The sequence below is a fragment of the Petaurus breviceps genome, unplaced genomic scaffold (genome assembly GCF_028583685.1).
Source record: "Petaurus breviceps papuanus isolate PSGF00001 unplaced genomic scaffold, PetGlider_PUasm1.0 178, whole genome shotgun sequence".
NCBI lineage: Eukaryota > Metazoa > Chordata > Mammalia > Diprotodontia > Petauridae > Petaurus > Petaurus breviceps.
The window spans coordinates 36821756-36849109 of NW_027185777.1; the positions used below are offsets into that span (position 1 = coordinate 36821756).

General features: G+C 35.3%; 1 protein-coding gene across 6 annotated transcripts in view; it reads left to right on the forward strand.

Moving 5' to 3' along the window:
* Positions 1 to 4016: 4016 nt before the first annotated feature.
* NCAPG2 (non-SMC condensin II complex subunit G2) overlaps positions 4017 to 27354 on the forward strand; it is an 89780-nt gene continuing 66442 nt past the window's right edge. Inside the window, exons 1-11 of one of the 6 annotated variants that reach the window (XM_069086079.1) lie at positions 4017 to 4227; positions 5198 to 5333; positions 5877 to 5989; positions 9707 to 9895; positions 10205 to 10319; positions 12330 to 12484; positions 14391 to 14525; positions 18505 to 18599; positions 20506 to 20575; positions 22953 to 23039; positions 25399 to 25494. In XM_069086079.1, coding sequence (XP_068942180.1) covers positions 5912 to 5989; positions 9707 to 9895; positions 10205 to 10319; positions 12330 to 12484; positions 14391 to 14525; positions 18505 to 18599; positions 20506 to 20575; positions 22953 to 23039; positions 25399 to 25494 — 1020 coding nt within the window. In that variant the 5' untranslated portion in view covers positions 4017 to 4227; positions 5198 to 5333; positions 5877 to 5911. Of the gene's footprint in view, positions 4256 to 5197; positions 5334 to 5876; positions 5990 to 9706; positions 9896 to 10204; positions 10320 to 12329; positions 12485 to 14390; positions 14526 to 18504; positions 18600 to 20505; positions 20576 to 22952; positions 23040 to 25398; positions 25495 to 27354 lie in introns of all 6 variants that reach the window. The other 5 variants (XM_069086080.1, XM_069086076.1, XM_069086074.1 and 2 more) reach the window with 5 other exon arrangements.

The window sequence follows — 27354 nt, forward strand, 5'->3', positions numbered from 1 at the left end:
AATGATCATACATAAACTTAATTTTAATGTTATACTTTATCTGAACAAAGGTTTGCAATATTTGGCTTAAATTGAACGTCTTAACACTGGTTCTTTATTGAGTTTATTCCTGTATTTTGATTTAAAACAAGAATAAAGTGAATATGTTCATTCATGCAAATATGTGGCAGAAAATTTTACAAGCTTTCTTGCTGAGATGTAAATTAAAAAAATTGTTTTTAACATTCTTACAATGCAAATGGTAAAATTTAGTGGTGCTGGGAACCCCAGAATTCAAGAGCAAGAGACCCTGTCTCAAAATAATTTGACCAAAGCTTTCTTTCAGAGACAAGGGTTATTGAAACACTGGTTGGGGTGGGCAAGATTTTAAGAATCTCGGCATTTGTTGAATCTGAGCCTTTATGATGCCAATACAGCCTGGCTAGACTCTTAAGGAATCTGAGCCCTTTCATGGAGGCAAGATGGACCTTTTATATATAAGACTTTTTTTATGGACTTTTTATACAGGGAGATCTGGATGTAAGCTAGGAGTGGCCAAGTAGTCTGGGGAGACTGGAGGTAACAGAAGGGGTCTAGGGTGGGGCCACAATGAAAGGGCAGTTGAAAGGATTATTAATTGGGTAGGGCTGGGTTCCCCAGGCCAATGCCATGGTCCTGGGCCACTTGTGAAAGTCTAGAGCCTTTTAAGGGTCCACCATTAGTGCCCTATCACAAATGTCTGGTTGCTTGAAAACCACAATCCCTGTACATACATATTACAAACCATCTTGAAACCATTACAGACTATCACAAATGTTCTGTAAAAACGAAATCTACTGGTGCTCTTTGCAGTGTTGGAAATGCTTTCCAATATTTTAAATTTATCTTATGCTTATGTTACTATTCTTCAACATGGTAGATTTTCAAATGAACTAGAATGGCAAGACTGGTCAGTAAACAAACATAGTTTTTGTGAGAGTGTGACCAGGGTGCCAGTGGTAATAGAAAAGAAAGTACCATCACAAGATTAGTTTCTTACAAAGGTTAGTTTATATATATATATATACATATATAAACATTGTGTACAATATACCTTCTACACCATGGTGGGGAGGTAGGGGCATGGTGCCTTTGTGCTTTGGAAAATCCATGTAAAATTTTTTAGCCCTTTGTATCAGAGAAGTCTGAATTATTATGGCATTAAAAGATAAAATATGTTGATATTATATATAGATTTTATGCATTTCTTAGTTTCTAAATTTTTTGTGTGTCTTCTGCTGGCCTTTGTCATCTGTGGCTTCCACAAAACTCCCCCAAAATTCCCACTTAATTTTTTTTTTGCTTTTTTTTTTTGGAGGGCAATTGGGGTTAAGTGAGTTGCCCAAGGTCACAAGGCTAGTTTTGTGTTAAGTGTCTGAGGTCACATTTGAACTCAGGTCCTCCTGACTCCAGGGCTGGTGCTTTACTCACTGAGCCACCTAGCTGCCCTCCCACTTAAATTCTTATGGAGACATAAGATATAATGAAACCCAATGAGAAAAGTCATGATGTGGAAGGGATAACTGTAAAGCAATATATTCAACTGAAATTTAAGTACATTTATCATTTAGCGTAGTGCTTGCCAGTAGAGAAGTAAACATTTTGCATATAAAGCTATAGGCTAAAAAAAAAAAAAATTAATTTTCATTTCTCAGAGATTTTAAGAATCCAAGCATTTATTGCTAATGATGCGTAAGGAATCCAAGCCATTTAATGGAGGCAAGAAGGACACTTATGAAGATAGTGGGAATATCTGAATGTGGTCAAGAAATGGCCAATAGCTTGGGTGATGTGGTGAAGTAGACAGGGGTGCTGCCAGGTATAGACTGTGAGGGCCACAAAGAAAGGGCAGTTAAAAGGATGATACTTGGATAGGCCAGGTGCCTCAGGCAAACGCCAGAGACTTGGCATGTGGGAAAGTTAGGTGATGGGGTTGAAAGTTCAAAGTGGGGCAGAAGAGGTCCAGAACCTGATGGAGTTTGAGGGCTGGGGGATTCAGGGAACCCTCAAAGACCCAGAGTACAGGAGAGGGTCGTCTGGAATGAATGTGCAGACTGGAGCATTCTTGAAGTCAAATTGGCAACGATTTACTGTTATACCTTTCAGGCAAGAGTTCTTAGGGAAGCTGTGACCTTAGAGGGCTACAACTAAAGTTTAAATAGGATAAACTATAGTAAAACAGGTGCCAAATATGCTCACTAAGTGATTCAGGTTAGGATTAGTGAGTGGTTAAGGAGAGGTCAGTTCTTTTTTGTTGTTTTTGTTTTTGCTTTTTGGAGGGGGAAAGGCAGGCCAATTGGGGTTAAGTGACTTGCCCAAGGTTACAGAGCTAGTAAGTGTTAAGTGTTTGAGGCTGCATTTGAACTCTGGTCCTGTGACTCTTGGGTGGGTGCTCTATTCACTGCCCCACCTAGATGCCCTAGAGGTCAGTTCTTAAAGGAATATGCACTTTTATCATCTACAATGCAAGTGTTTTACCCTGAGTTCACTGGGAAATAGCCCAAGGTGGGGCTACACAGAGGTGTGGTTTTAGGCCTGAAATGTCACTGAGTCAGCTGGCTCTCAGGGCTGAGTGAGGAATGCCCAGTCTACCACTCATCAATGTCTTGTTTGACAAGATAGATGTTGGGAGTATACATATATCTAAAGCCTAAGGTATACAATGAGAAGTCCAGAATGTATTGTAAGGAGGTGGGGAGTTGGTATAGATAATCCAGTGGAATTCTTACAGGTACAGCGTTACTCTACCAGGGAGAGAGAGAATTATTTGGCTGGGGCCCACTAAGGAGTAATTGCTAGGCACATTGCTAGGCACAGTGTCCTTGGGGAGGGGAGAAGCTGGCAGACCTAGTGTTTGAGGGTAGGGAGAAATGTGATTTTTGGAATTGGGGTCCAAGCACAGGCACTCAAGCACCCCATCAACTCCCTACCCCATCATTACTATTGTATTTGTATTAGGAAATATATTCACTTTATTCTTGTTTAAATCATAGTACTAGAAAAAATTCAATAAGGAACTAAATTTTTTGTTCAAATAAAAAAGTCTAAGTTTGTGTGATTGTTTCTTTCAAGTTGTGACTTGTTTCAGTAAAATGCTATAGTCAACAAAATACAAACTTTGTTAACTTAGAGAGAATATTAAGCATATAAGAACTGCCAGATTACTTCTTTAATGGCTTTTAGTGTCCTACATATTCATAGACATTTTACGATTTTATATTTAGTTTTCATATGACTTTTTTTAATTACATACTTTAAATTTTAGTTTGGAGCTTACTCGAGCAAAGTTATCATTGTAGTTATTGTATTTAATCAATCAATATAAAAGAATGATTAGGCTACTAAATTATTCTAGGAGTTCACAAAAGGAATTTGGAGAACAAAACACGTTGGAAACCACTGTTATAAATTAGAATTGTTTAAATTATATTACTATTCCTCTTCCCTTTCTCCACTTTTTTTTTTTTTTGGTTTAAGTCTGTGATTTCATTAATATGGGGAATTCCGAGAGCGGCTACTCCCCTCACCAGGACAGAAAAGTGATCTCTGCAACTGGGATACTAACCACTTGCCCATAATCATACAGCTAATAAACGTGTCAGAGGCAGGATTTGAACCCGGGTTTTCCAGATTCTAAACTCGGTCCATGAGCCACCACTGCCTTTTCCAGTCTCCACCCTGGTTCGGTGTTTTTGTTTTGGACAAGACAGAGCCCAGGTGGTCAGGGCAACAACGCAGAGCCACCTCACCAGCAAGGAGGAGTTCATAAATACGCCCATAAGTTCACCGGAAACCGGAAAAGGAGCGCCCCAGAGCCCGCGGCCCAGCTTAGATTCTCATATCCCGCGAGAATCTCGTGACAGCTGCCGGGCGGGGCCGCTTCTGGGGGGAAGGGAGGCCCTGGTTACAGTAACTACAAAACATCCTCTCTCCTAGGCCGATGGGAGGCGGGGCTTTATTTCCGCTCCCTCGGGCGTACCCCCACCAGGAAGAGCTCCGCCATGGCAAGGTGTCGCGAGAACAGACTTTCCCCCGCCCCCTCCGCTCTCGAAAGTGAGGCAACGGCGACGCGGCGGCGGCGGCGTCCTAACTGGCGGGTTTGTTTGAATTTTTCTCCCGCCTGCTGGATCCTGGGCGTTGGGCGAGGTGAGGTGAGGCGACATAGAGAACTGGGGAGGAAGCGGCCGGCCGGCGGACGGAGAGGCGAAGGTCAGGGGAGGCGGCTTGGAACCTTCAGGTGGTTTGGGGTGAGGGGTCGTGGCGGAGGTGGGGCGGGGGGCAGCTTCCTCGGTCTGCACCGGTAGCTCGGCCCCGCCTCGTTCCTGCGCAGTGACTCCCGCCCGCCTCTCTTTAAACCTGGGAAGTGGGAGGCCTTCATCCCGTGGTGTTAATGCCCCACAGCCCTGCCGCGGCCTCTGCCCACGGGCGGCATCCTTTCCTTGGTCCCGAGAGGAGGGGAGCCTCGAGGCCTTCACAGGGAGGGGGTTGTAACAGAGGAGTGAGCAGTTGGGGGCGGGGGAGCGCACCTCAATTTCTCCCTTCACCCGGCTTTCCAAGGTGCCTCCCTCTGAAAAACCCCCAGGGTGACTAGTTCTCTCTCTTGCCTTCCTTGAAATCCTTGATGAGGCGCCAGCATCATAGCTGGGGTTTTGCCTCATTGCTGAAGAAACCAGGGGTCATCCCTTCTGCTCCTCACTCCCACATCAGTCACTCGGCACTTTGTGCTTCACCATCGGTAGTGTTCTCTTTGTGAGGACCACTGGATACAGGATCTTAGGAATGAATGATGGACGGTCTTCAGATAATAATATGGGCTAACAGACCAGAAGAGCTTTGAGAGAATTCAACCAGTTCTTCTTCAGACTTTAGCTCATTATCATGGACATTTCTGCAGATTATTCTTTTTCTGGGTTTGGTGTTCACAGTTTTAGTTGCAATAGAAGTTAAGTCAAGGTACTTCCACTTAGGGACTAAGGAGGCATTTATTTTCTTGTTAAAAATTAAAAAAAAAAATTTCTATCTGCTATCCTCCCTCCCCCTTTCCATGGATAAAATAAAATAAAAACAAAACCTTTGGCTTTACATAGTTAAGCATTCATTCGAATACTCATAGTCAAGGAAAACAAATTCCTTCTTTGACCTCGTCCAGAAATGTCTCACTCTGCATCCTCTCTTTCAGGAGGTGGGGACAGCATGCATTTATCTTTGATCCTTTGGAATCAAGTATTGATTGAGAGTCCTTAAGTCTTTCAAAGTTGCTTGTGGTTACAGTGTTGTTCTTAAATGGTTCTCCGGGAGCCATTTCGATGTGAGAGGTAACTAATTTGATTAAAAACCATTATTAGATAAAGATTGGGTAGTATATAATAATTATGGTTGCATTTTGTTTCGTTTTTTTTTTCCTTTTGTATATATGAGAGATTATCTAATTACCGTCTGTTTAAGGTTGCTGTTCTGATCTTCCTTCCATTTTTTCTAATGCCTAAAGTTGCTCTGCAAAATTACTTTTCGTTGCTCCTGGATACAAAACTATATTTGTCCACAATATGGATCCTATGTACATTGACTTCCTTCTAACCTTACTGCTGTTATTTTTGTCTGTGATCTGTGGTAAGGAAATTCCCTAGCAAATCCAGTCTATAATTTACATGCCAATATAGGAAAAAAAGTACTTCTAAGTCTCATTTCAGTCTTGAGGAATGGTAATAAAGAAGTTATTTTTCCTTTATCCTGATGTCCCTTTCCCTTTTGAAATGATAAATTTTAAAGATGTGTAGCTTTTTTAATATTAGACTATGAATTTCATGCAAATCTTTTCACACGCAAGTTAAAAATATCACTATTGTGTTTGCCTCTAGAGTCAAAATAAATAACACATGAAAAATACTTCATCATGGAAAAACGCAAGACATTTTTACAAGCTGTGTCTAAGAAATTTGTTGAAGACTTTTTGCAATTTGTTCAACTTGATGTGAGTGCTATGTGTTCTGTATTTTTACTGATTTTTCACTACAAATATTATTAATTACTTTTGATAGAAATATTGACTCTCCTTAGCTTTCTGATGGTTGAAACCAATTCTGATATGATTCTGAAACCAATCTATAATTTTTTGTCACATGATTTACCTGAGCCTGAGATCTCTTAAATCAATGAATGAATGAAAAAGCATTTATTAATTACCTAATTTACTAGATACTAGGGAAGCACATACAAACATGAGACAGTAGCTGTTTTCAAGAAACCTTTATTTTAATGGCAGTAGACAACACATATAGGTAAGTGGAGGCCAGGGAAAAGATCATAGAATCAGAGATTTAGAACTAGAAAGGAACTTATTGGCCATTGAATCCAACACCATTTTATAGATAAGGGAACTAAGGCAGGGAAAGATTAAAGAGTTTACTAAGGGTCACACAACTGCTAAATGTCAGAGGCAAGATTTGAATTGGGGTCTTCATGGCCCTAAATTCACTGTATTATGATGTCTCTAGGTACTAGGGAGGGCAACAATGTATGTGGTGTAGCATTGTTTTAAATTGACATTTTAAACTTATTCATCCTTAATCTGTGGACTTAGAAAAATATTCTTTGCCCAGTTACTCATCCCTATATAAGAACTGCCTATTTTTTTCTTCATCTTCCAAATTCCCCATCACAAATCTCAAACCCATTTAAAAAGAAAAAAAATGTTTAGTAATTTTTAAAAAAAGTTTTCTTTTACAAATAAAAAGTCATAACATTCATTTATAGCTAAAAACTGGCAACAGCTTATCAATTATTCTGTTTCCCCTTCCATGGTCTTTATCTGTTCATCTCTGTAAAGTCACACTTGATTGATCAGGTGTGTATCATCTGCCATACTGGAGGTTTCTGTGAGCTAGGGGTCCAAATTGTCAAAGACAACTGAATTCCTAGTTAAAACAAACTCAGGGCCTCCTGGCAACTCAATTTAGCTATAATTAAAAAGTCTAGATTTAGGTGATTGTAAGACTTTTAAGCCCATAAACAGATAAGGGTTATAGGAGGAAAACTTGAAAGAAAGCTATGTTCAGATATTTGAAGGGCTTTTAGGTACAAGAGGGCTTAGACTTTTTCAGTTTGAACCCAGTGGGCAGAACTAGGAACAATGAGTAGAATTTTCTGAGAGGCAAATTTAGGTTGGATGCTTGGAAAAACTTCTTAGCAGAGTTCTCCATCAGTGGGATGGGTTGTCTTGGGAAATACTTGCTCCTCTCTCATGGTAGTTTTCTAATCAGAAATTGATTGATTCCTATTTGTTATACCTAGAACAGTGGGGATTCTTTTTAAAGTGTGGGCTGGGTGGGCTGGATCATGAGGCGTCTTCCCATTCTTTAGAGTCTTTGTGTAAAGAAGAGCTTTATGCTGGTTACAGTTTTGAGGAGTGGTTTCGGGATTTTGATTTGATCCTGAAGTCCTAAGATTATAAATTTAGTGTTTAAAGGAACCTTAAAAGTTATCTAGTACAAGTTATTCAATTTATAGATGAGAAAAAAAAAAGGTTGAGAAAAGAGGAAGTGACTTGCTCAGGTTATACCATTAGTCAAGTTGGGTTTTAAATATAGTTTTTGTCAAAATAAAATTTTGTTGATATCTTTTGTTTTCATATTGCCTAAATTTTTCCCTATATCACTTTTTTCCTTCCCAAAGAACCATCCCATGAATTTTATGTTGTCTGTAGTTATTTTAAAAGGAATTTCTCTACCTTGCTGTGAGAATTTGTTGATAATATATAGATATGATAATGATTTATATGGGTTTATTTTCTATCCTGGAACTTTCTGAAGTTGATAATTATTTCAACTTTTTTTGTTGTTTTCTCTAGGATTCTAAGTATGCCATTGTCATCTGCAGAGTGATAGTTTTGTTTCCCCATTGCCTATTCAAATTCCTTCAATTTCTTTTTCTTCTTTCATTGTTATAGCTAGCATTTATAGTATGATATTGGATAATAGTGGTGACAGTGGACATTCTTGCTTCATCCCATATCTTATTGGAAAAGTTTCTAGCTTATCCCCATGACATATAATACTTGCTGATGGTTTTAGATAGATACTATTTATCAGTTTAAGGAGAGCTCCCTTTGTTCCTATACATTCTAGCATTTTTAATAAGAATGAATATTCTATTTTGTCAGAAGTTTTTTCTGCATCTGTTGAGATGATCATGAGTTTTGTTTTATTTATTAATTCATTCATTTTCTTCCAATTTTATTAATCTCTTTGATATTTCAAGATTTCCAATTTAATGTTTAATTTGGGATTTTCAATTTGTTCTTTTTCTAGGTTTAGTCGCATGTTCCATTCCTTAATCTGTTTGTTCTCCATTTTATTGATCTGAGCAGTTAGAGATATAAATTTTCACCTAACTACTACTTTGACTGTGTTCTATAAATTTTGGTTTGTCACTTATTGTTGTCATTAATGTAATTATTTAATGTAATTATTGTTTTTATGATTTGTTCTTTTAACCACTCATTCTTTAGGATTGAATTATTTAGATTCCAATGAATTTTTAATCTATGTTTCCATGGCTCTTTATTATTCATTTCTTTAGTTATTTCAATCACTGAGACCTTTTAGTATCCACAGTAATTTTAAAATAAATTACACGTAGGTGATTTTAGTGCTATTTGGAAACTTGACTGATAATTATAATAATACTAGCTCATATTTTAAATGCTTTAAGGTTTTAAAGACTTGATTTCCATTATCTGATCTTCTTAAAAACCTTTTGAGGTGGTACTATTATTGTTCTAGTTTTACAGATGAGGAAACTGAGCCTCAGGGAGATTGACTTGCCCAGAGTCACAGAATGCCAGAGATGGGATTCAAATCTAGATTATCCTTACTCTATTTGTCTTTCAGCTATGACTCATTGACTCCCAAAACACAAATATTGCATGTAGTTTCTGTGAACTACGGTAAATGATATTCACCTTTCTTTGATTTCATTGGTATGGAGTACTCTCCATAAGGAAGCTTTTCTCTGCCAGCGCAGATTGATACTTTGCAATTTATGACCTTTGAGATGTCTGGGGCATTGACTGGTTTAGTTACTCCTGGGATCCCCCAGCAAGTATGGTCCATAGACAGGTCATAGGCAGGTCTTGAGTCTAATGATAAATAACCTAATTAAAATTAGAAAAGGGGAAGAAGAAAGAAATACTTATGTGTTTAGATTTAAAAGTAACTCATTTGATTCTCACAACAACCTGAAAAGTAAATTATTATTATCCCCATTTTACATTAAGGCAGGCAAATTAAGTGACTAGTCCAGAGTTACATAGCTAGTGGGTATTTGAATTAGGATTTGAATTCAGGGCTTCCCAACTCTTGACTTAGTTTTCTATTCACTATACCAGCTAGGTGCCTTGTTAGCGGGCCAAATAAAAATTTTTGAGCCAAGTTTTATTGGAATTATTCAGTTACGAGACAATAGCATTAATTTTTGCTTACAAATTTTTCACCCCACTGCTACTTACTTATCTTTTACCCCATGGAGAGTGTTTTTTGAAAGCTTCAACCAAGTGTGTATTGTTTATTTTGGTTACAGGTATTAAAGGTAAGCAAAACTTATAATCATTGTTCTTTGAAAAAAATTATAGGAGGGAAAAGTGCTGATTTCCTTTTTTAAGAAAAATAATCTTTTTCTGATAACTTTACAGAAAGATGTCTTTGACCCTTTCAACTTAAATGAATTATTAGAGGAGTTACCAAGGAAACAGAAAGAAGAATTATGGGAAAGGCTGAAGAATTTATTAACAGATGTACTGCTAGAGACCCCTGTAGAGGAGTGGCAAAGGCATGAAATGGAATGTGAAGACCATATGGAAATAGAAAATGGCCCAAACATGGTAGTATATACCTTCCAAAATGTAAATGACTTTTAACAACTGAACTAAAGTACTTAAGAAATATATAGACCTAAAAGTCTGGAAACTTACAGATTGAATATGTCTTCCTTATGATAGTGAACTGAAATATATTATTTTTAAATCAACTTATGTTTCAGGTTATTTCAGCATTAAAAATACATTCTGAATTTATTACAATAATTTTATTTTTGAGGAACAGTCCAATATTCAGAAATTTAGTAATACTTTAATTCCTTCAAAAATTGAAGTTAATTTTGTGATTTTAATGGTGCTGTTTTTTATTTGCAGAAACAAACCTTTAAAATCATCTGTGCGATTACTCATGTGATTATTATTTCATTGTCTGTAGTAAATGAAAATGAAAATTATAAAGCTCTGCTAGAGTGTGCAATCATATTAAATGGTAAGTTGATTCTTTTTTATAATATTTCATTTTTGAAAGGGTGTCAGGTCCTTTACTATGCCTTGAAAGAGAAGACTTTGCTTTAGAACCAGTGAAATTTTTAAAAAAATTTATTTGATTTAGAATCTAACTTGTTAGATTCCTGTAGGGGGCAGAGCTTTTTCATATAAAAAAAAACCCTAAGATTTTTCTTTATTATGGGTGCATAGTAAATGAATTTAGTTTATTCTTTTTTTTTTATAAGGAATCGGGGTTAAGTAACTTGCTCAAGGTAACATGGCCAGTTATTTCTGGGTGTGGTGCTAAGTGTCTTGAGCCAGGTCATCTCGACACTGGAGCCAGTGCTCTTACTCGCTGAACCACCTGGCCGCCCCTAATTTAGTTTATTCTTGAAACAGTGATGTTGGTTAATAGAATTTGTATAAGTTAATATCTTAGTGTATGTCTAAAAAATCATGGCCAATGGCAACCTTTACATTTTATTGTTTTACTTATTTTATGAATGAATTAAGAGTTTGGTAAGGGCAAGTGTTTACAAATTTAATCAAGAAATAGAAATGCTGATTTTTTTACCCTCTGATTTATTTTTGGTAATAGATATCAAAGAACAAACATTGAAATGTGGCTTGGTACTACTAAAGTTTATCCAGAAAACCTTAGTAAATGATAAATATAGGGGAAAGACTAATAAGAAATAGTAGGTGCAAGTAATTATTGTATTACTCTGGAGTCTTGGCTCTGCCACTGCCTGGTTGTGTTACCTTTGCTAATCACTTACACTCAAGGAAGCTCAGTTTTCTTATCTGTAACATGTTGTACTATAAAGTCTTATCTAGCTCTAAAATTTTGTGATAGGTCCATTATAATGAAAAAGTGACACATCTATAGTTTTTGTTTTTTTTTTTTTGTGTTTTGCTTTTTGTAGGGCAAAGTCAGGGCCTTTGGGGTTAAGTGACTTGCCCAAGGTCACATGGCTAGTATGTGTTAAGTGACTGAGGTCAGATTTGAACTCAGGTCTTCTTGACTCCAGTGCTGGTGCTCTATTCACTGTGCCACCTAGCTGCCCCTCATTTGTAGTTAATAGCATCATTTGCTTAGAAATAATTTAGTAAACTGCTTAAACTTTTTAATTTAAGTGACTTTAGCATGTAGCTAGGTGGCACAGTGGATAGAGGGCCCAGCCTGAAGTCAGAAAGACTCATCTTGCTTAGTTGAGATCTGGCCTTTTAACTAACTTTGTGACTCTGGGCAGGTTACTTAACCTTTTTTCTCTCATTTCCTTACCTATAAAATGAAAAGGAAATAGCAAACCACTTCAGTGTCTTTGCCAAGAAAACTTCAATGGGGGTTACTAAGATTTGGACATGACTGAACAATATGCAGACTACATTGCCTGCTTAGCATACCCTTCAGGTACAAAGGGAAATTTCACATGAGTAAGTTATAAGATAGGGACTAGACCTGTGATTTTAATGTTTTAAAAACCTGTGGTTTTTAAGCAACATATTGAAGAGGGAAATTTCCCCCTACGATGAAGGTCTGCACATTCTCTGCCACTTGTAGCACTAGAAAGCTGCATAAAACCTTGAGAATTTAAGTAGCTTGGTAGGGTTACGCAGCCATTAGGTGTCAGTACCAGGACTTCAACCTGGTTGGATCTGAGGCCAACTCTATACCAGGGGTGGGGAACCTGTGGCCTCGAGGCCACATTTGGCCTTCTAGGTCCTCAGGTACAGCCTTTTTGACTGACTCTAAATTTTACAGAACAAATCCTTTTACTAAGGGGATTTGTTCTGTGAAGTTTGGATTCATTCAAAGGGTCCCACTTGAGGATCTAGAGGGCCACATGTGGCCTCAAGGCTGCAGGTTCCCCACCCTTGCTATCGTGTTACATTTCAGTGTACATTAAACAGTTCCTAACTTAATGTGTTTGAGTTAATGACTGTATTTACATACATATTACATACATATTTACAGTTCTACTGTATTTAAAATTGCTTTCTTATTTAGGTATTATACATGCCTTACCTGAATCTGAAAGAAATCTACAGAATTCCATACATCAGCTATGTGTGACTTGGTGGGAAAAAGGCCTAGAAGCCAAAGAAGATATGGGGAAAACTGCGTTTATAATGCTTTTAAAAAAGAGTCTTAATACTAAAACAGTATGTTGAAATTGACCATATGTTTTTGCTGTTCTTTGTTATTATGTTTGAGAACTAGATAAGCTTTTGGCCTTCTTATACCTTAGTCTTTAAAATCTATTTTTATTGGTTTTCGGGTAATAAAGTTATGCTAATTAGTTTGGGTTGATAGAAAATTCTTGTTATAGGGATTCTTAATCTTATTTGTGTGTGTCATGAACTCTTGGCAGTCTGGTGAAGCCTGTGGCTTCGTTTTCAACATAATGTTTTTCCTTATTTTGCTTTTGGAGGCCAATTGGGGTTAAGTGACTTGCCCAAGGACACATGGCTAGTTTTTGTGTTAAGTGTCTGAGGCCGGATTTAAACTCAGGTCCTCCTGACTCCAGGGCTGGTGCTCTAATCAGCATAATGTTTTTGAATGCATAAGATAAAATAAGTTTGATTAAAAGGAAACCAATTATATTGAAATACAGTTATCAAAACAAAGGCAAAAAAACAGAACCCAGGTTAAAAAGTGGCTTTTTACCATTTTGCCTACTAGTCTTTTTTTCCAACATTTTTTTTTGGGAGGGGGGAAGGTAGGGCAATTGGGGTTAAGTGACTTGCCCAAGGACACATGGCTAGTTTTTGTGTTAAGTGTCTAAGTTCGGATTTCAACTCAGGTTCTCCTGATCCCAGAGCCAGTGCTGTATTCACTGCGCCATCTAGTCCATCTAGTTGCCCCCCAACTTTTAAAAAAAATCCATTTCCCTTTTGGTAGCTTTCTTTGTTTCTGTCAAATCTTAAATTTTTCTTTTTCACTTGAGTATCTTTATGCTTCTTCTTGGCTTTTATTTCCTTTGTTTTCTAAGATTTATTCAACCTTTCAACAACTTCTTTGGCCTTCCTTTTTTTTGTAATATTGTTTTCAAGCTACAAAAGATTCTCTGCTAGTTTCTTGGAGGTTTTATATCTACTCCTTGACTAGAACATCACCATTCTTTGCTGACTTTGGATATGAGATTAAGTTGTCCTAGAGAACATTTTTATGTTGAAATTAAAGTGTGATTGGGTTTTTATCTATGTGTGTAAAATTTTATAACATAAGCTAACAATTCTATCATCTAAAACTATACATTATATATTATAATGAAGAAAATATTTTGTTTCTATAGAACAAAATGTTCCTATGTTGAAATTGAAGTATAACTGGGTTCTTTTATATATTTATATAAATATGTAAAACATATGTATAATGAATTCATCATATTAATTTCAAAGCTGTCCTGGTAATCTGTTATTGCTATTTGAACTTCCTTTACTTTTGTGCATTCAAAAAAAATTATTCAGTGACCACCTTTTTTCCTCTTTTTTATGAGGTGGCATTCTGATCTCTAGCACCCTTTCCTTTCACCCTTCACAATAAAAAAAGAAAAACACAATATTTGCAACAAATTAGCATAATCAAGCAGAACAAATCTATGAATTGTTATATCCTAAAGTATGTGTCTCATTTTCCCTTTGAGTGTCACATAGTGGGAAGGTTGGCAACAAGCGTCCATTAAGTGCTTACTGTATACTTGGAACATTGTGATGAGCACTGTGGGATACAAATAAAAGCAAATGGACAGTGCCATGTGTCATCATTGGCCCTCCAGAGCTGCAGTTGTTCGTTGCATTCATTAGAGTTCTTAAACTTCAAAGCTATTTTCTCTTATAGTGTTGCTGTTACCATATTAATTGTTGTCTTGGTTCTATAACTTTCCTCAGTATAAATGTATACATTTATTGACATTTATTGTTTTTTACACTTATAAGTGTAATTTTTGTAATAAATACATTTATTATTATTTGTTGTCAGGTTAACCTGCTCCTTTTATCTGTTCTCTCAGATTTATCTAAAAATGTTATAGAAATTAATTTTAAGATTTCATTTTTGTTTTGCTAGGGGGCGGACATTTGTCGACTTTGGAATATTCATCAGGCCTTACTCTGCTTTGATTATGATTTGGAGGAGAGTAATGAAATTAAAGACATGTTACTTCAGTGCTTCATGAATATTAATTGTATCAAGACAGAAAAGGTAAATATGGTTTGTTTGTTTTTTTTTTTCATTTTGAACCCATTTGCTATGTTTCTACATTCTTTCTCCACAGGATCATAGGTGTTAGAAACAAACACAGTTGATACCGAATTTGGGTATCAAGGAAGTTTATTGAGGAGAAGTTCAGAGGAATTGAACATTTCTGGTCAGAAGCAGACTCTGCCCCTCTTTAGGAAGGAAGAGTCCTGAATATAGAAGTGAGAAAAGCTTTATACCATTATTCCAGCGTGGGTACCTCCTTTCAGAGGATGGATTGGTTCATTCTCTTCAGGGTTTCAATTTTCTCATGCTATTACATATTTCTCCTAAGCATCCCATGTTCTATTAATGAGGCTCTAATTCTGTGTGGGGCGTGTCAGATAATATGCATGAGATTTATTAAGCAAATGCAATAGTAGTTTTAGACTACTTACTCTGTCATTAACTCTTACTGACCTAAACTGAATCAGAACTTATCCAAGTCTGAGGGTTTCTCAAGACCAGTCTTCTTTCTGATTGGTTGGGTCCACCTGCTGTCTGCTAACTACCTTTTATCAGTAACTTCAGTAATTTTTAGCAGTTCTGTGGGAACTTAACTCTTTCTTGTCTCTCACATAGGTGTTAACTATTTTCTGTTCCTTTCCTATCCAAAGATAGTTTTGCTTGATAGAAAAAAAGAATAATACCTACAGATGCAATGCTAATGACCAGAACACTGAATGTGGTTTCCTAGGATGTAGGCTCATTCTATCTCTAATGCTTATAACCTAACCTATGTGATCTTGGACAAGTCATTTAAAATATCTGGACTTAGTTTCCTTATATATAAAATGAGGGAGTTGAACTAGATGTCCTCTAGGCGCAGTGAGATGTTGTAGAGCTCTGGGCCTGGTGTCTGAAACAACTGAGCCTTATCACTTACTAGCTGTGTGGCCTTAAGCAAGTCACTTAACCTTTTCCTCTGTTGCCTCAGTTGTTAAGTAGGGATTATAATAATACCTCCCAGAAAGTTTTGAAGATCAAATTAAATAATATTTGCGAAACACTTAGCACAGTGTTTGGCACTGTAAATACTTAATAAATGCTTGTTTTCTTCTTTCTCTAAGGTCTGTTGTACTGCTAAATCTCTGATCCTCTGGTCCTACTTATGGAGATAAGAATTAAACTTAAAACAATTAGGGAGTACTTTTAAGTCATAAATTTTCAAGAAACAAGTTGTACTGGGTCTAAAAAGTATATTATTTAAATTGGCATAGAGGAGCAGAAAGGATTAAATTATATAAGCCAGAGTATATAGGCAGAAATTGTTAAGATAAGAAAAGGGAAAAACAAAACAGATGAAATTGAATAGGGAAGGTGCATTAGATTCTGGAGAATATTGAATACCAAGCTGAAGAAGTTATATAATTGGTTAGATAGACTCTTAAGTAGAGAAATTTCTTAGCATAGTTCCTACATGTAATAGGAACTGAAACTTTTTTTTTTAAGCAATCGGGGTTAAGTAACTTGCTCAAGGTTACACGGCCAGTTATTTCTGGGTGTGGTGCTAAGTATCTGAGCCTGGATTTGATCCCCAGGTCATCCCAACACTGGAGCCAGTGCTCTTACTCGCTGAGCCACCTGGCCGCCCCTAACACTTCTTGTTGATAATTTTGTTGAGTCGTTTTTGTTGTCTTTGTGACCCCATTTGGGGTTTTCTTGGCAAGGATACTGGAATGGTTTGCCATTTCCCTTTCCAGCTCATTTTACAGATGAGGAACTGAAGTAAACAGGGTTAAATGACTTGCCCAGGGTTGCATGTAAGTGTCTTAAGACTGGATTTGAACTCAGGAAGATGAGTCTTGACTTCAGGCCCGGCACTTTATCCACTGTGTCACCTACCTGCTTCATGTTGGTGATTGTAAAAGTGATATTTTGAAGAATATGTACAGTAAGTTAAAGAACACCCACAGGAGGTGGATAGAAGAAGAGGAGGTATCAAAAGGTATAAAGATAAAGTTTAAGACCTTTAGAAATATCTGAGTAGAACTAAAAGAAAGCTGGCTCTATTTACTTATTTGAAATAAAATAGCAGGCTTCTCAGCCTTCTCAAATTGTCTTGCCTTCGTTTCCTGGAATTCTCACATTCAGTAAATCTACAAAGGTGAGAGGAAAATAATGCTTCCTTCTAAGCAATAAAATATACTCTCTGTAGTTAAGGCTTAATTATATGTTATATGTCACAAGAATTCTTAATTCAACAACAAATATTTACTTAGTGTGCACTAAATGCCAGGATTTATAAGATGTGCAAATGTCTAAGATCTTGAGGAATTTAGGGGTACAGCAGAAAATATAACATGTATAATCATCTCACCTTGGAATAAGTTAAGAAGTACAAACTGTTGAAGGGGGAACTGGCTATTTTTATGTTCTTTTTCTTGCAGAATTTTCAAAGAAAAGTTCTCAAAATCTTTTTATTGTATTTATAGTTTGGTTTTTCACATTCTGACCTTTGACTTTTGAATTTTTTTTTTATTTGAATACCCCCAAAAAAGAATAATTCTGCATATAAAGTAGAACAGAAAAAATAGTTTATATGTAAAACTGTATGTCTATTATGTACAACTTGCCTTTTATTGTATTTTATTATATAATATATTATTATATTTTATTATATAAAAAATTAATTCAATCAATAAACATCTGTTAAGTATCTGCTTTGTGAATGTCACTGTGCTATGTGCTAGGGATGTGAAAGGAAACCAAGGCAGTACCTGCATGGAGGAGACAATATGCAAACTAATCGATATGAAAGCTAAATACAGAATAAATAGGAAGTAACTAACAGAGACCAGGTACTAGAATTAAGAGGGTTTGTTTGGGTTTCCTGTTAAATAAGGGATTTTAGTTGGTACTTGAGGCCAGGGAAGTTAGACAGAGTCGAGGAGGGAAAGCCTTCCAGGCATGGGGGATAATAAGCCAGAGCTGATAGAGATGGAATGTCTTGTTCCTGGAACAGCCAGGGGGTCACTGTCACTGATTGAAGAGAAGGTTGCAGGAAGTAAGGTGGGAAGTATCAGGGGGCTAGATTATGAAAGACTTTGAATGCCATGCAGAACATTTTATATTTGATGGTTCTTGTCACATATTTGATTCAGTCCCTTAAATATGTCTTGGATGTCATACCTGTGTCAGAGGAGCTTGCTGCTGAGATTTTTTTCCTTTCCTGAATTTTTAGAGATGTTTGAATAGGACTTGTCAGATTGTTGTTACATAAGTATAGGTTTCAGAATTCAGTGGCTGAATAAGAATTGAATTTGTGGCTCAAATTGAAAGGCAGCAGAATGTAGTGGGTAGAATGCTATACCGAGTAGAAAGTATCTTTTTTGATCATGGGCAAGACTTAATCATTAAGCTTGAGCTTCCTTATCTACAAAATGGAAATAATAATGGCTGTGGTACCTACCTCATATGGCCATGAAGCTTAAATGAGATAATGTATGCAAAGATTTTTATATACCTTACTATATTATATAAATTCCATGTCATGATAAGTAATACAGTTATAAGTCTTTGAAGTGCTGAGATGTAGTAATAATATCAAAGGTTAATTTGTATCTTTAACTCTTCATATTGTGATCTCTGACTTAGTTACTAGGGAAAGGGAGTTGAATGGGGATTGCAAATTGACAACCAAGTAAAGAAGATGTTAAGATTCTACATTTTGCTCTTTTCCCCATCTATTCCCTTTCTTTCCTCCCTCCCCATGGGATCCTGGTGCATGTCATGGAAACACTTGGGTTTTGTAGAATATAATCTGTAGGAAATATTTTAAGCTTTATATATTTTAAAACTCAGTGAATCTTTTCTAATGATAATTTTGTCTACTTGTGGGCTGTGATATTAAATAGTCAAGGATTTGCTCTTTCTTTTGTATCATTGGAATTGTTTTTGCCTTGTTACTATTTTTACATCACATCTTGCTTTTCCTTTATAGGGAAGAAGATTTCTCAGCTTTCTATTCAGCTGGAATGTAAAGTTCATTAAAACTATCCATGTGGCCATTAAAAAACTATTGCAAGATTTAAAAAAGTATGTATTACAGGTAGCTAATGTTATATATCTATTGCCTTAACTTTTTAAAGGTACAAACTGAACTTGCTTTCAAAATAGCCTTGAAAATTAACTCCCACAGTTTTTACTTTGATCATTTGAAATTGGTGACTAATTTTCATTATTAATTATTAGAATTACTCTTTAAATTGTTTGGTAGAAGAAAATTCTGTAGGTTGTGTTCTAGACACAAACCTGACAGAAACAAGTATATTAATTATATGACCTAATTATAAACCTCTTTTGCTTAGAGATAGGTCCAAAAATGAGCAGTTTTTCCATAACTTTGGAAATCTCTTTAACATATGTGTGCTTAACCTGTTGTTGGCTTATAGATCCTTTTGGCAGTTTATGGATCCCTTCTCAGAACAATATTTTTAAATAATTGAAGGAAATGGATAGAGATGTAATATTTCCCCCCATCCAAGTTCATAGACTCCCCCAAATCTATCCTGGGATGGTAGGTGGAATCAATTAAGAACTCTTGCTTTAATAGAAACCATTTGGAGTTACAATTGATCAAATGGATGGCAAAATTCCTCAGTAATTTTAAGCAAGGGTTCAGGGTTTATGTAATCTAAGAATAATGCTACCTTAAAGTTGGATTGGTCAGAGGTATCAATCAAGAAACCTTGTCCTTGTCTACTCACCTCCCTTATCTTTAGATAGGATGGGACTCCTCTCTGAACTTTCACCCAGTTTCTTCAGAGGTAGGAAGGAAGGAAGCATTTATTAAGTACCTACTATATGCCAAGCATGGTGCTAGGAACTTTATCAATATCACTTTTTTTTTCTCCCAGCAAACTTCAGAAGTAGGTACTATTGTCATCCTCATTTTACCCTTGAGAGAACTGAGACAGACAGAGGTTAAGTGACTTGCAGCTAGTTAGTGTTGGTAGGTAGATTTGAACTCAAGTCTTCCTGATGCTATACCTAATCCTCTGTCTACTGTCCCATCTGGCTGTGGCAGCTCAGTCATTTAACCTCTATCTGCCTCAATTTCCTCAACTGTAAAGTGGGAATACTCTGTACCTCACAGGGTTCTTGTGAGGATAAGAGGTCATAATATTTGTAAAGTGCTTAGCATAGTGCCTGGCACATAGTAGGTGCTACGTAAATGCTAATTTTTATTATTGTTGTAGTTATTAGCTGCCTCAAACTGACTAAGCCTTTAGCAAGGGGAAAAAGTGATTTATTTAGGGTATGATGTTAGTTCAGAATTTATAGTTAAAGAATTTCTCATGCTGGTGGTATCAAAGATATTGGTATTGATTTGTAATGTGTAGCCCAAAAAAGAAAGGAGGAGGACATGGTGATTTGGCATTATTTCTATAGTGTTAACTGCATCTGTAGTTGAAGCACTTTGTCAATTAAATTTCAAACTTTATTGTAGTTTATAAAAATGACAGATTTCTATATTTTAATTAAAATTTATATGATGTCCTTTGTAATATAAATCATTCAACTATTATAGGACTTTTTATATATAAATATTCAATAAATGTCAATCACTGAATAATTGGGAGAATTAGTACAATGGTTAATCCAGTATGTATCTATTCCAAAAACTTTTTTGTAATATGTTTTTGTACTTGCATTTGAATCCATTTATTGTTGTAGGAATATTTAAAAATTTTTAGAAAATAATGAAGGCATAGTGAAAATTAATTTGAAAAGACAGGGAAGACAACTTCTAAGTGTTGTCTTCCTTCTTAGGACTTTTTACTATTTGACATTTAGTATTACTGTTTGATATTTTTTCATGGGTAAAATGCTAGCCTTAATTACCTTGATAGCTCTTGACTTGGGGATAATAGTTGAATATATACATATGTAGTACTTCAGCATTGACTCAAATTTATGAATTTTTTTAAAATTTGTACAGATCTCTGATGGTTCATGTTGCTGAAATTTATTTTAGAGCTTGGAAGAAGGCCTCAGGGAAAATGTTGGAGGTATTTGCTTTTAATTTGACGGAACATCTACTGTAGACATTGACATGTTTAATTGTTCAGTAGGGAAGGGATAATTTGAACTTTTGGATCTTTCTCCCATTTCCCTTCTTCCTTTCTCCTCCTAATTCCGCCTCAAAAAAAGAAAAAGTACATTGGCTATAGAATTCTAGAGAACAGGGTGTGATGTTCTCTTAATAAAGACTAACTACTTGCATACATCCCACTAGATTCATTAGATATCTGTAAGTCACTACATGGTACTTTACCCATTTGCTGATACAAGACTTGGGATTTCTCTTATTAAGTGCACTTTTTTTTTTTTTTTTGAGAATTCTGAGAATCATTAAAAACTTTTTGAATCTTAATTAAAACCACTTAAGACCTGTTTTTGAGATTAATGACTGCCATATATTAGAAATGAATCCTTGGCTAGTCTCATCAGACCACAAGAAATAAAGCTTCCTATTTGAGATCCTTGTAGATCTCTTACTTTTTTATTTTACTTAGTGACAGGGTTAATTATAAGTTCATATTGAATTCCTCTTGGCAGAATTTTTGAATTAGGGTCCTTTTTAATTTAATAAACATTTTAAAAAATGACCAGTATAGCTTGTTTTTAAAAATAATTTTCCCACAGAGGGATTCAGAATTATACCAAATTTTGTCTTTTCATCACATGTTTTTATTTTGCTTTCTCTTTTTATTTTCTTAATCTTGCTTCAGTATTGCAAAGTTTTTCCTACAATTAGGGAAGAGCTTCAGTTATTATGTTATCACCTATGTGGTGCGATAGGAATACACTTTTTACTATTTCTCTTTTTGAAATATCAAAAGAAATTGTTTCCATTTTTTAAGACTTCATAAGTTTATTTTGTAGTCTGCCAGCATGCTCCTTCCAAGACATGCTGATGTGAAACTTAAATATTTATATCAGTAGTAGCTTTTCCATTGTAGTTTAGGTATATTCTAAAATAACCTTTGAGAAGAAATACTTAATTTTTATTCCTGAGAAACTAAAAAAAAAGAAAAGAAAAGAAATTTCTGATGTTTGTTCAGGTATATCTGTAGCTATTAGTAGCCTACAGTTTGGATTTCTAAAGTCTAAGATCTTAGTAATACTCTTATTTCAAGAAAATAGTTAGGTGGCAGAGTGGATAGAGCTTAGAATCAGTTAAGTCTCAGCTTCATGAGTTTAAATCTGGACTCAGACACTTAATAGCTCTGTGACCCTGGACATGTCACTTAACCCTGTTTTTATCTATAAAATGAGCTGGAGAAGGAAATGGGACACCACTGCAGTATCTTTGCCAAGAACACTCCAAAATGGGGTCATGAAGAATCAGACACAATTTAGATGCCTCAAAAACACCTTCTTTTTTGGAGGGGGGGAGGCAAGGCAATTGGGGTTAAGTAACTTGTCCAAGGTCACATAGCTAGTTAAGTATAAAGTGCCTGAGGCCGGATTTGAATTTAGGTTCTCCTGACTCCAGGGCCACATTTGTTGTGCCACATAGCTGCCCTCTCGACAACACTTTTAAAAGATAGTTGAAAAAGTTGATCAGTTGTAAGGTTATGAGTTTTAGGACCTTAGTAAGTAGTTTGCCCTAATCAGGAAACACTGGGACAGAGACTTTGAGTTGCTTAAAGTAGGGAAGGCAACTTTCTAAGACCTAGTTGGTTTTGTATGCTACAGTAAACTCAAGGCAGTTGGGTTATTGCCACACTTTTTGTTCTGTTTTGTAGCAAATTTGGGGATCTCTTTCAGGCGGGGATTCGTGTATTATCTTTCGAGTAGACTGATTCTGGCTTACTGACTTGGTCTTCTTTAAGAATTTCATAAGGAGGGCGGCTAGGTGGTGCAGTGAATAGAGCACCGGCCCTGGAGTCAGGAGGACCCGAGTTCAAATGTGGCCTCAGACACTTAACACAAAAACTAGCCGTGTGACCTTGGGCAAGTCACTTAACCCCAATTGCCCTCCCCCCCCCCCCAAAGCCAAGAATTTCATAAGGTTAGGGATGAGTGTAGAGTAGTATGTCTGTTATGGATTCAAATTAGCTTTATAAATATGGGTGCATGGCAGTTAATCCAGCTATTTGCCATGAAGTTGCCTTGTCTTCAGAAAATAGAAATTATAGTTGGGTGTTACATCTGCCCTAAAGTATTTCAGAGCATATATTGAGTTAAAAGTTAAAAGTGCATCTGTTTTCAAACATAAGCTGTTTTTAAAATTTTACATATAATCTGTTTATTTTAATTTTAAACATAATTTTTTTCAACCAATGTAAGATGAAAAAAAATTAGATTTGTTATACTTAGAATTATTTCTGAACTTTTCTATGTTTTAATATAATTCTTTTTGCTACATTTTTATTTCAGGTAATTGAAAGTGGTTGTATTCAAGATTTCATGCATCATGGAATTCATCTTCCAAGGAGGTCTCCAGTGCATTCCAAAGTACGAAAGGTAAATAGAACCTGTCATAATAATCTGATTAATTTCACAAACTGCATTTTGATATACAACATATTTATTTTTCAGTTTTCTTATTATGATTTTTTATTTTCAAATTTAATGAACTCTCTATGATTTTGAAAGTTTTTAAAAAGCAACTTTAATGTTTTTGATGATCCTTATAGTCAAATGGTCTAACGGGACCTGTTTTTTTTAAAGTTATCAGTTTCACTACTGTTTACAGTATTCTTGAATACATTGGATGGATAAGATTCAGTTTCCTATTGATGATATAAAGTATAAAATGTGCTTTGGATAGAATCTAATGTTAACATAAACCATGTTTATGAATAGTTAGAATTATCATCCACTTACTACTGTCATGCTTAAAAATTCTCTTTTGTTACATATATAATATTTTAAAGATTTGAATAGTCATCTACACCAAAGAGGGAAGCAAGTTCTGAATAAAGACCAAAGGTCTGCATTTGGAGCTTGGAATCTGAGAAAAACTTAAGGATATTATAAATTTGTTTCCTTTTTTTATGTTAAGATCATTTTCATTGTTTATCTATCCTATGATAATACTGATGCACAGACTGTAGAATCTATACAAATTTTCAGGCTATTTTACCTCATTTCCAGGCACATAGTTAATATGGTTAATAATTTTAAATTTTAAACTTAGAATTTATGCACAAATGTCATCCTTTTATTCATGTCTAGATGTTTTTCCTTATTTAGAACACTATTAGTTGTCTTTTTTTTTTGAGTGGCATCTAATTGATCATAAAGAAGTTGGCAGAAAGTAGTTGAAAATCAGCTTCATTGTTATGTTTGGACCTATTAAAGCACATTCTATCTACCAGAAACCCAGTCAACTGGGCTTACTGTCTTAATTTTGTATTTTTGGCAGTTATGAATTGACAGAATAGGTTAGCAGACACTGCTCATTTTTATACCTAGCATGAGCAACTCATTCTCCTTAGCTTATATAATAGAAATAGACCTTAACAGTAATTTTATGCCTTATGAAAAGATTTTACATCTTAGATTATTGAAGCTTACATTTGAATTACTTGAGAATAAATGAAGAATACAGATGATTTCCTAAAGTCACTAACTTTTCCTATCTTTTTACACTATAATTTCATGTATTTTAATAGAAAATATGCCATAAAGTTTCATTAAAAGATAATTTTATAATAGCCTAAAAATAAGACCATATAGTCCTCCAGACCACCAAGCATCTCCTACAGAGAGGACCAGCCATCTACACCAACTGCCACCTGACTTCTATCCACGGACTCAACAAGCCAACTAGCTGAAAAGCAGGGAACCTTGAGGGAGAGACAGGAAGCAGCATGTGCTAGGCTAGTAAATCTACAACAGAAAGTTGAAAAGTAGAATAAAGGATTTCATTTGAAAGTATGATGTTTTCATACTGTTTCCTTAAAGCTTTGTTGCATATAATAACTTCTTGCTCCAGTTTCTTCACTTAAAAGATCTTTATTGATGTATTGATGATTGGTAATTTGAAACTTCCTTATAGGGCATTGTTAGAAAATTATTTTGAAAACAAAAGACCCTACCCTTTATCTTTGTAATCTGACATGCCCACATTAGTTGGGCTCTTTTTATATTTTTCTCTTTTTCAACAATATAATCTTGTGTTTGAAGAGAAGCAAGAAACGGTGCTTGTTTTATGAGTCAATGTGTGAGGAATTTAGGGAAGAAATTGGGAAGGATGCCTAAAGTAAAGAAAAAATGAAAGGAAGGGGAGTAGGAAAAAAAGCAGGGGAAGAAATAAAAATAATGTTTATCCTTTCTTTTAAAGATGTTGGGAAACATTTGAAGTTTAGAGTTGTGAAGTACAGAATGACTAAGTAGTAAAAAATTTTCCTAGTTGACAAAAGAGGGAGCCATTGCTTGTTGTTATTAGATGTGAGTCTTAAGATCTAAAGGTAAAATTTTAGAGCTTAAAGACAGTCGTCTAACCCCATCATTTACAGATACAGAAAACTAAGAACCAAAGTGGATAAATAGCATCGCCAAAACCATACAGCTAATAATTATTAGAGGTAAGATTAGAATGGAGGTTTCCTGATTCATAATTTCATATTCTTTATTTCTCTTGTAGTTTTGTTTCTAATAGATAAATAGATTCAATGACTTTCCCACTGCCTCCATTTGAGAAATTATTGACAATGATTTTCAAATTATAAAAATATTATATAAATAGTCATAATATGCTAACCACCAGTTTCTCTTTTAGAGGGCTCAGAATATTTTTTCCCCTGATTTCCTTTGAAAAGAATTCTAAAATTTTTATTTTATAATACCAACCATAATTTTGCTTTTGACTATACAGGTGCTGAGTTATTTTCACCATCAAAAAAAAGTTCGTCAAGGAGTAGAAGAAATGTTATATAGATTATATAAACCTATTCTTTGGAGAGGATTAAAGGTAATCCACCTTTTAACTTGTGTGAACATGTTTTATATATGTTAATTGTGCCCCTTAATTTGGAATACTTTAATTAAAAATATGTGAAAGGTAGTTTTGATGAGGCAAATTTCTGTCAATTTTTTTGTCAAAATAAAACTGTTAGAAGCTGAATCACATGGTAAATTTATAGAATGATTCTCCCCAGATGCTCTTTCCATAATTTCTTAAGCAGACTTTTTTTTTTGGTGGGGGGGGAAGTAGGGCAATTGGGGTTAAGTGACTTGCCCAAGGTCACACGGCTAGTTTAAGTGTCTGAGTTAGTTCTTAACACTATGTTCTAGTGTTAAGTATCTGAGGCTGGATTTGAATTCAGGTCCTCCTGACTTCAGGGCCGGTGCTGTATTCACTGCGCCACCTAGCTGCCCTTCCTTTTGAACTTTTTGAACTGGATTTACTGTATAGGAAACCGAGCAAGTCCAAAACAAAGTTCATTATTCTCCCCCACCCCTTACACGGTTTCCCAAACTTGATCCTCTTCTGAACTTCCTTTTTATTATCAAAGTAGTAACAGAACTAGTATTAAATTTAGTTTGTTGATGTCCTATCCATTGACCTCTCTATATATATATATTTCAAAGGGTACCTCAGTGGTACCCTTTGAAATAGTTACATAAATTTACTATATTAAGTAGTATTTACTAGTATTTAAAGATGTGTTTTAAGCTCATTTTAATATTCTAAGTTACCTGCATTTCATATTGTGCTTATTAAGTTCATGTTTTGTTTTGTTTTATTGTTTTTCCCACCACACCCGTGATTACATTGGTCTAGGGGGTTATATGGCCTAGCAAATAGAAAAGGAATTCTGGTTGTTGTTTTTTTCTTTGCTAATAAACTTTAGGATCTTGAACAGTTAACCTCACTTAAATTTCCTAATCTTAAAACTTTTAATTTGTAAAATAAGGTTGTTGTACTAGAAGATCTCTGAAGTTTTTTCTACCCCCAAAATTCAGCTTGACTATATGCATTGTTATTCTCTGAATCATCTCTAGTCTTCTAAATTATTTTTTGAGGTACCATGCCAGGATTGTTTTAAGATTTTCCAGGTGTATTGGTACAATGCTTTTGTTTAAGGGGAGACTAATATTTTTTCCCCAAATTTTGTTAGCGTTATCATAATATTTTCCAATAAGCCAGTTTCTGAATATAGGACTACATGCACAAAATCTCCTCCTGGGAGTGTGCTTCTTTTGGAGTTACTGAATCTCTAAACAATACTGATATCTACCTAATCAAGACACTGAAAATTCCAGCTTCTTACCATTAAACTTGGAATATTATTATCATTTTTCTTTTTAACAAAAGATGTGCTTTGTGTAGCCTTATAGGAAAAATTACGACTTTTTGAATTAAAAAATACCTCCCAAATTTGCTTTCCTAGTTCTGATATCACTCTTTTCCGTGGATGATTACAGGACAAGTAGGCTTGAATCAGAAGAAAAATATTGTAGTTAGGCTGAATGAAATTCATTTTTTATTATTCTTGAAGGCAATAGACATCTTCATTTTTTAACTTTGACCCCAAAACATGAAACATGCAATAATCCTGAATCCATCTATCAGCAATCATTTAGTAAGTACCTGCTCTGTATACATTTTCTCTGTCCTCAAGGATCTGATATCTATATGGAGGAGACATGCACATATATGATTATATGTAAATATGAATATACACAGAATTGATCCGTGTGGTGTTTGATGGTGGAGGGAAATTAGCAGCTGTGAGAGACTGTTATATAGTCTTTCATCAGCAAAAAAAGATATGCTTAGTTTTTCACACTCAATTAAAATATTTCAGCCAAGTTTTCCTTTTGATTA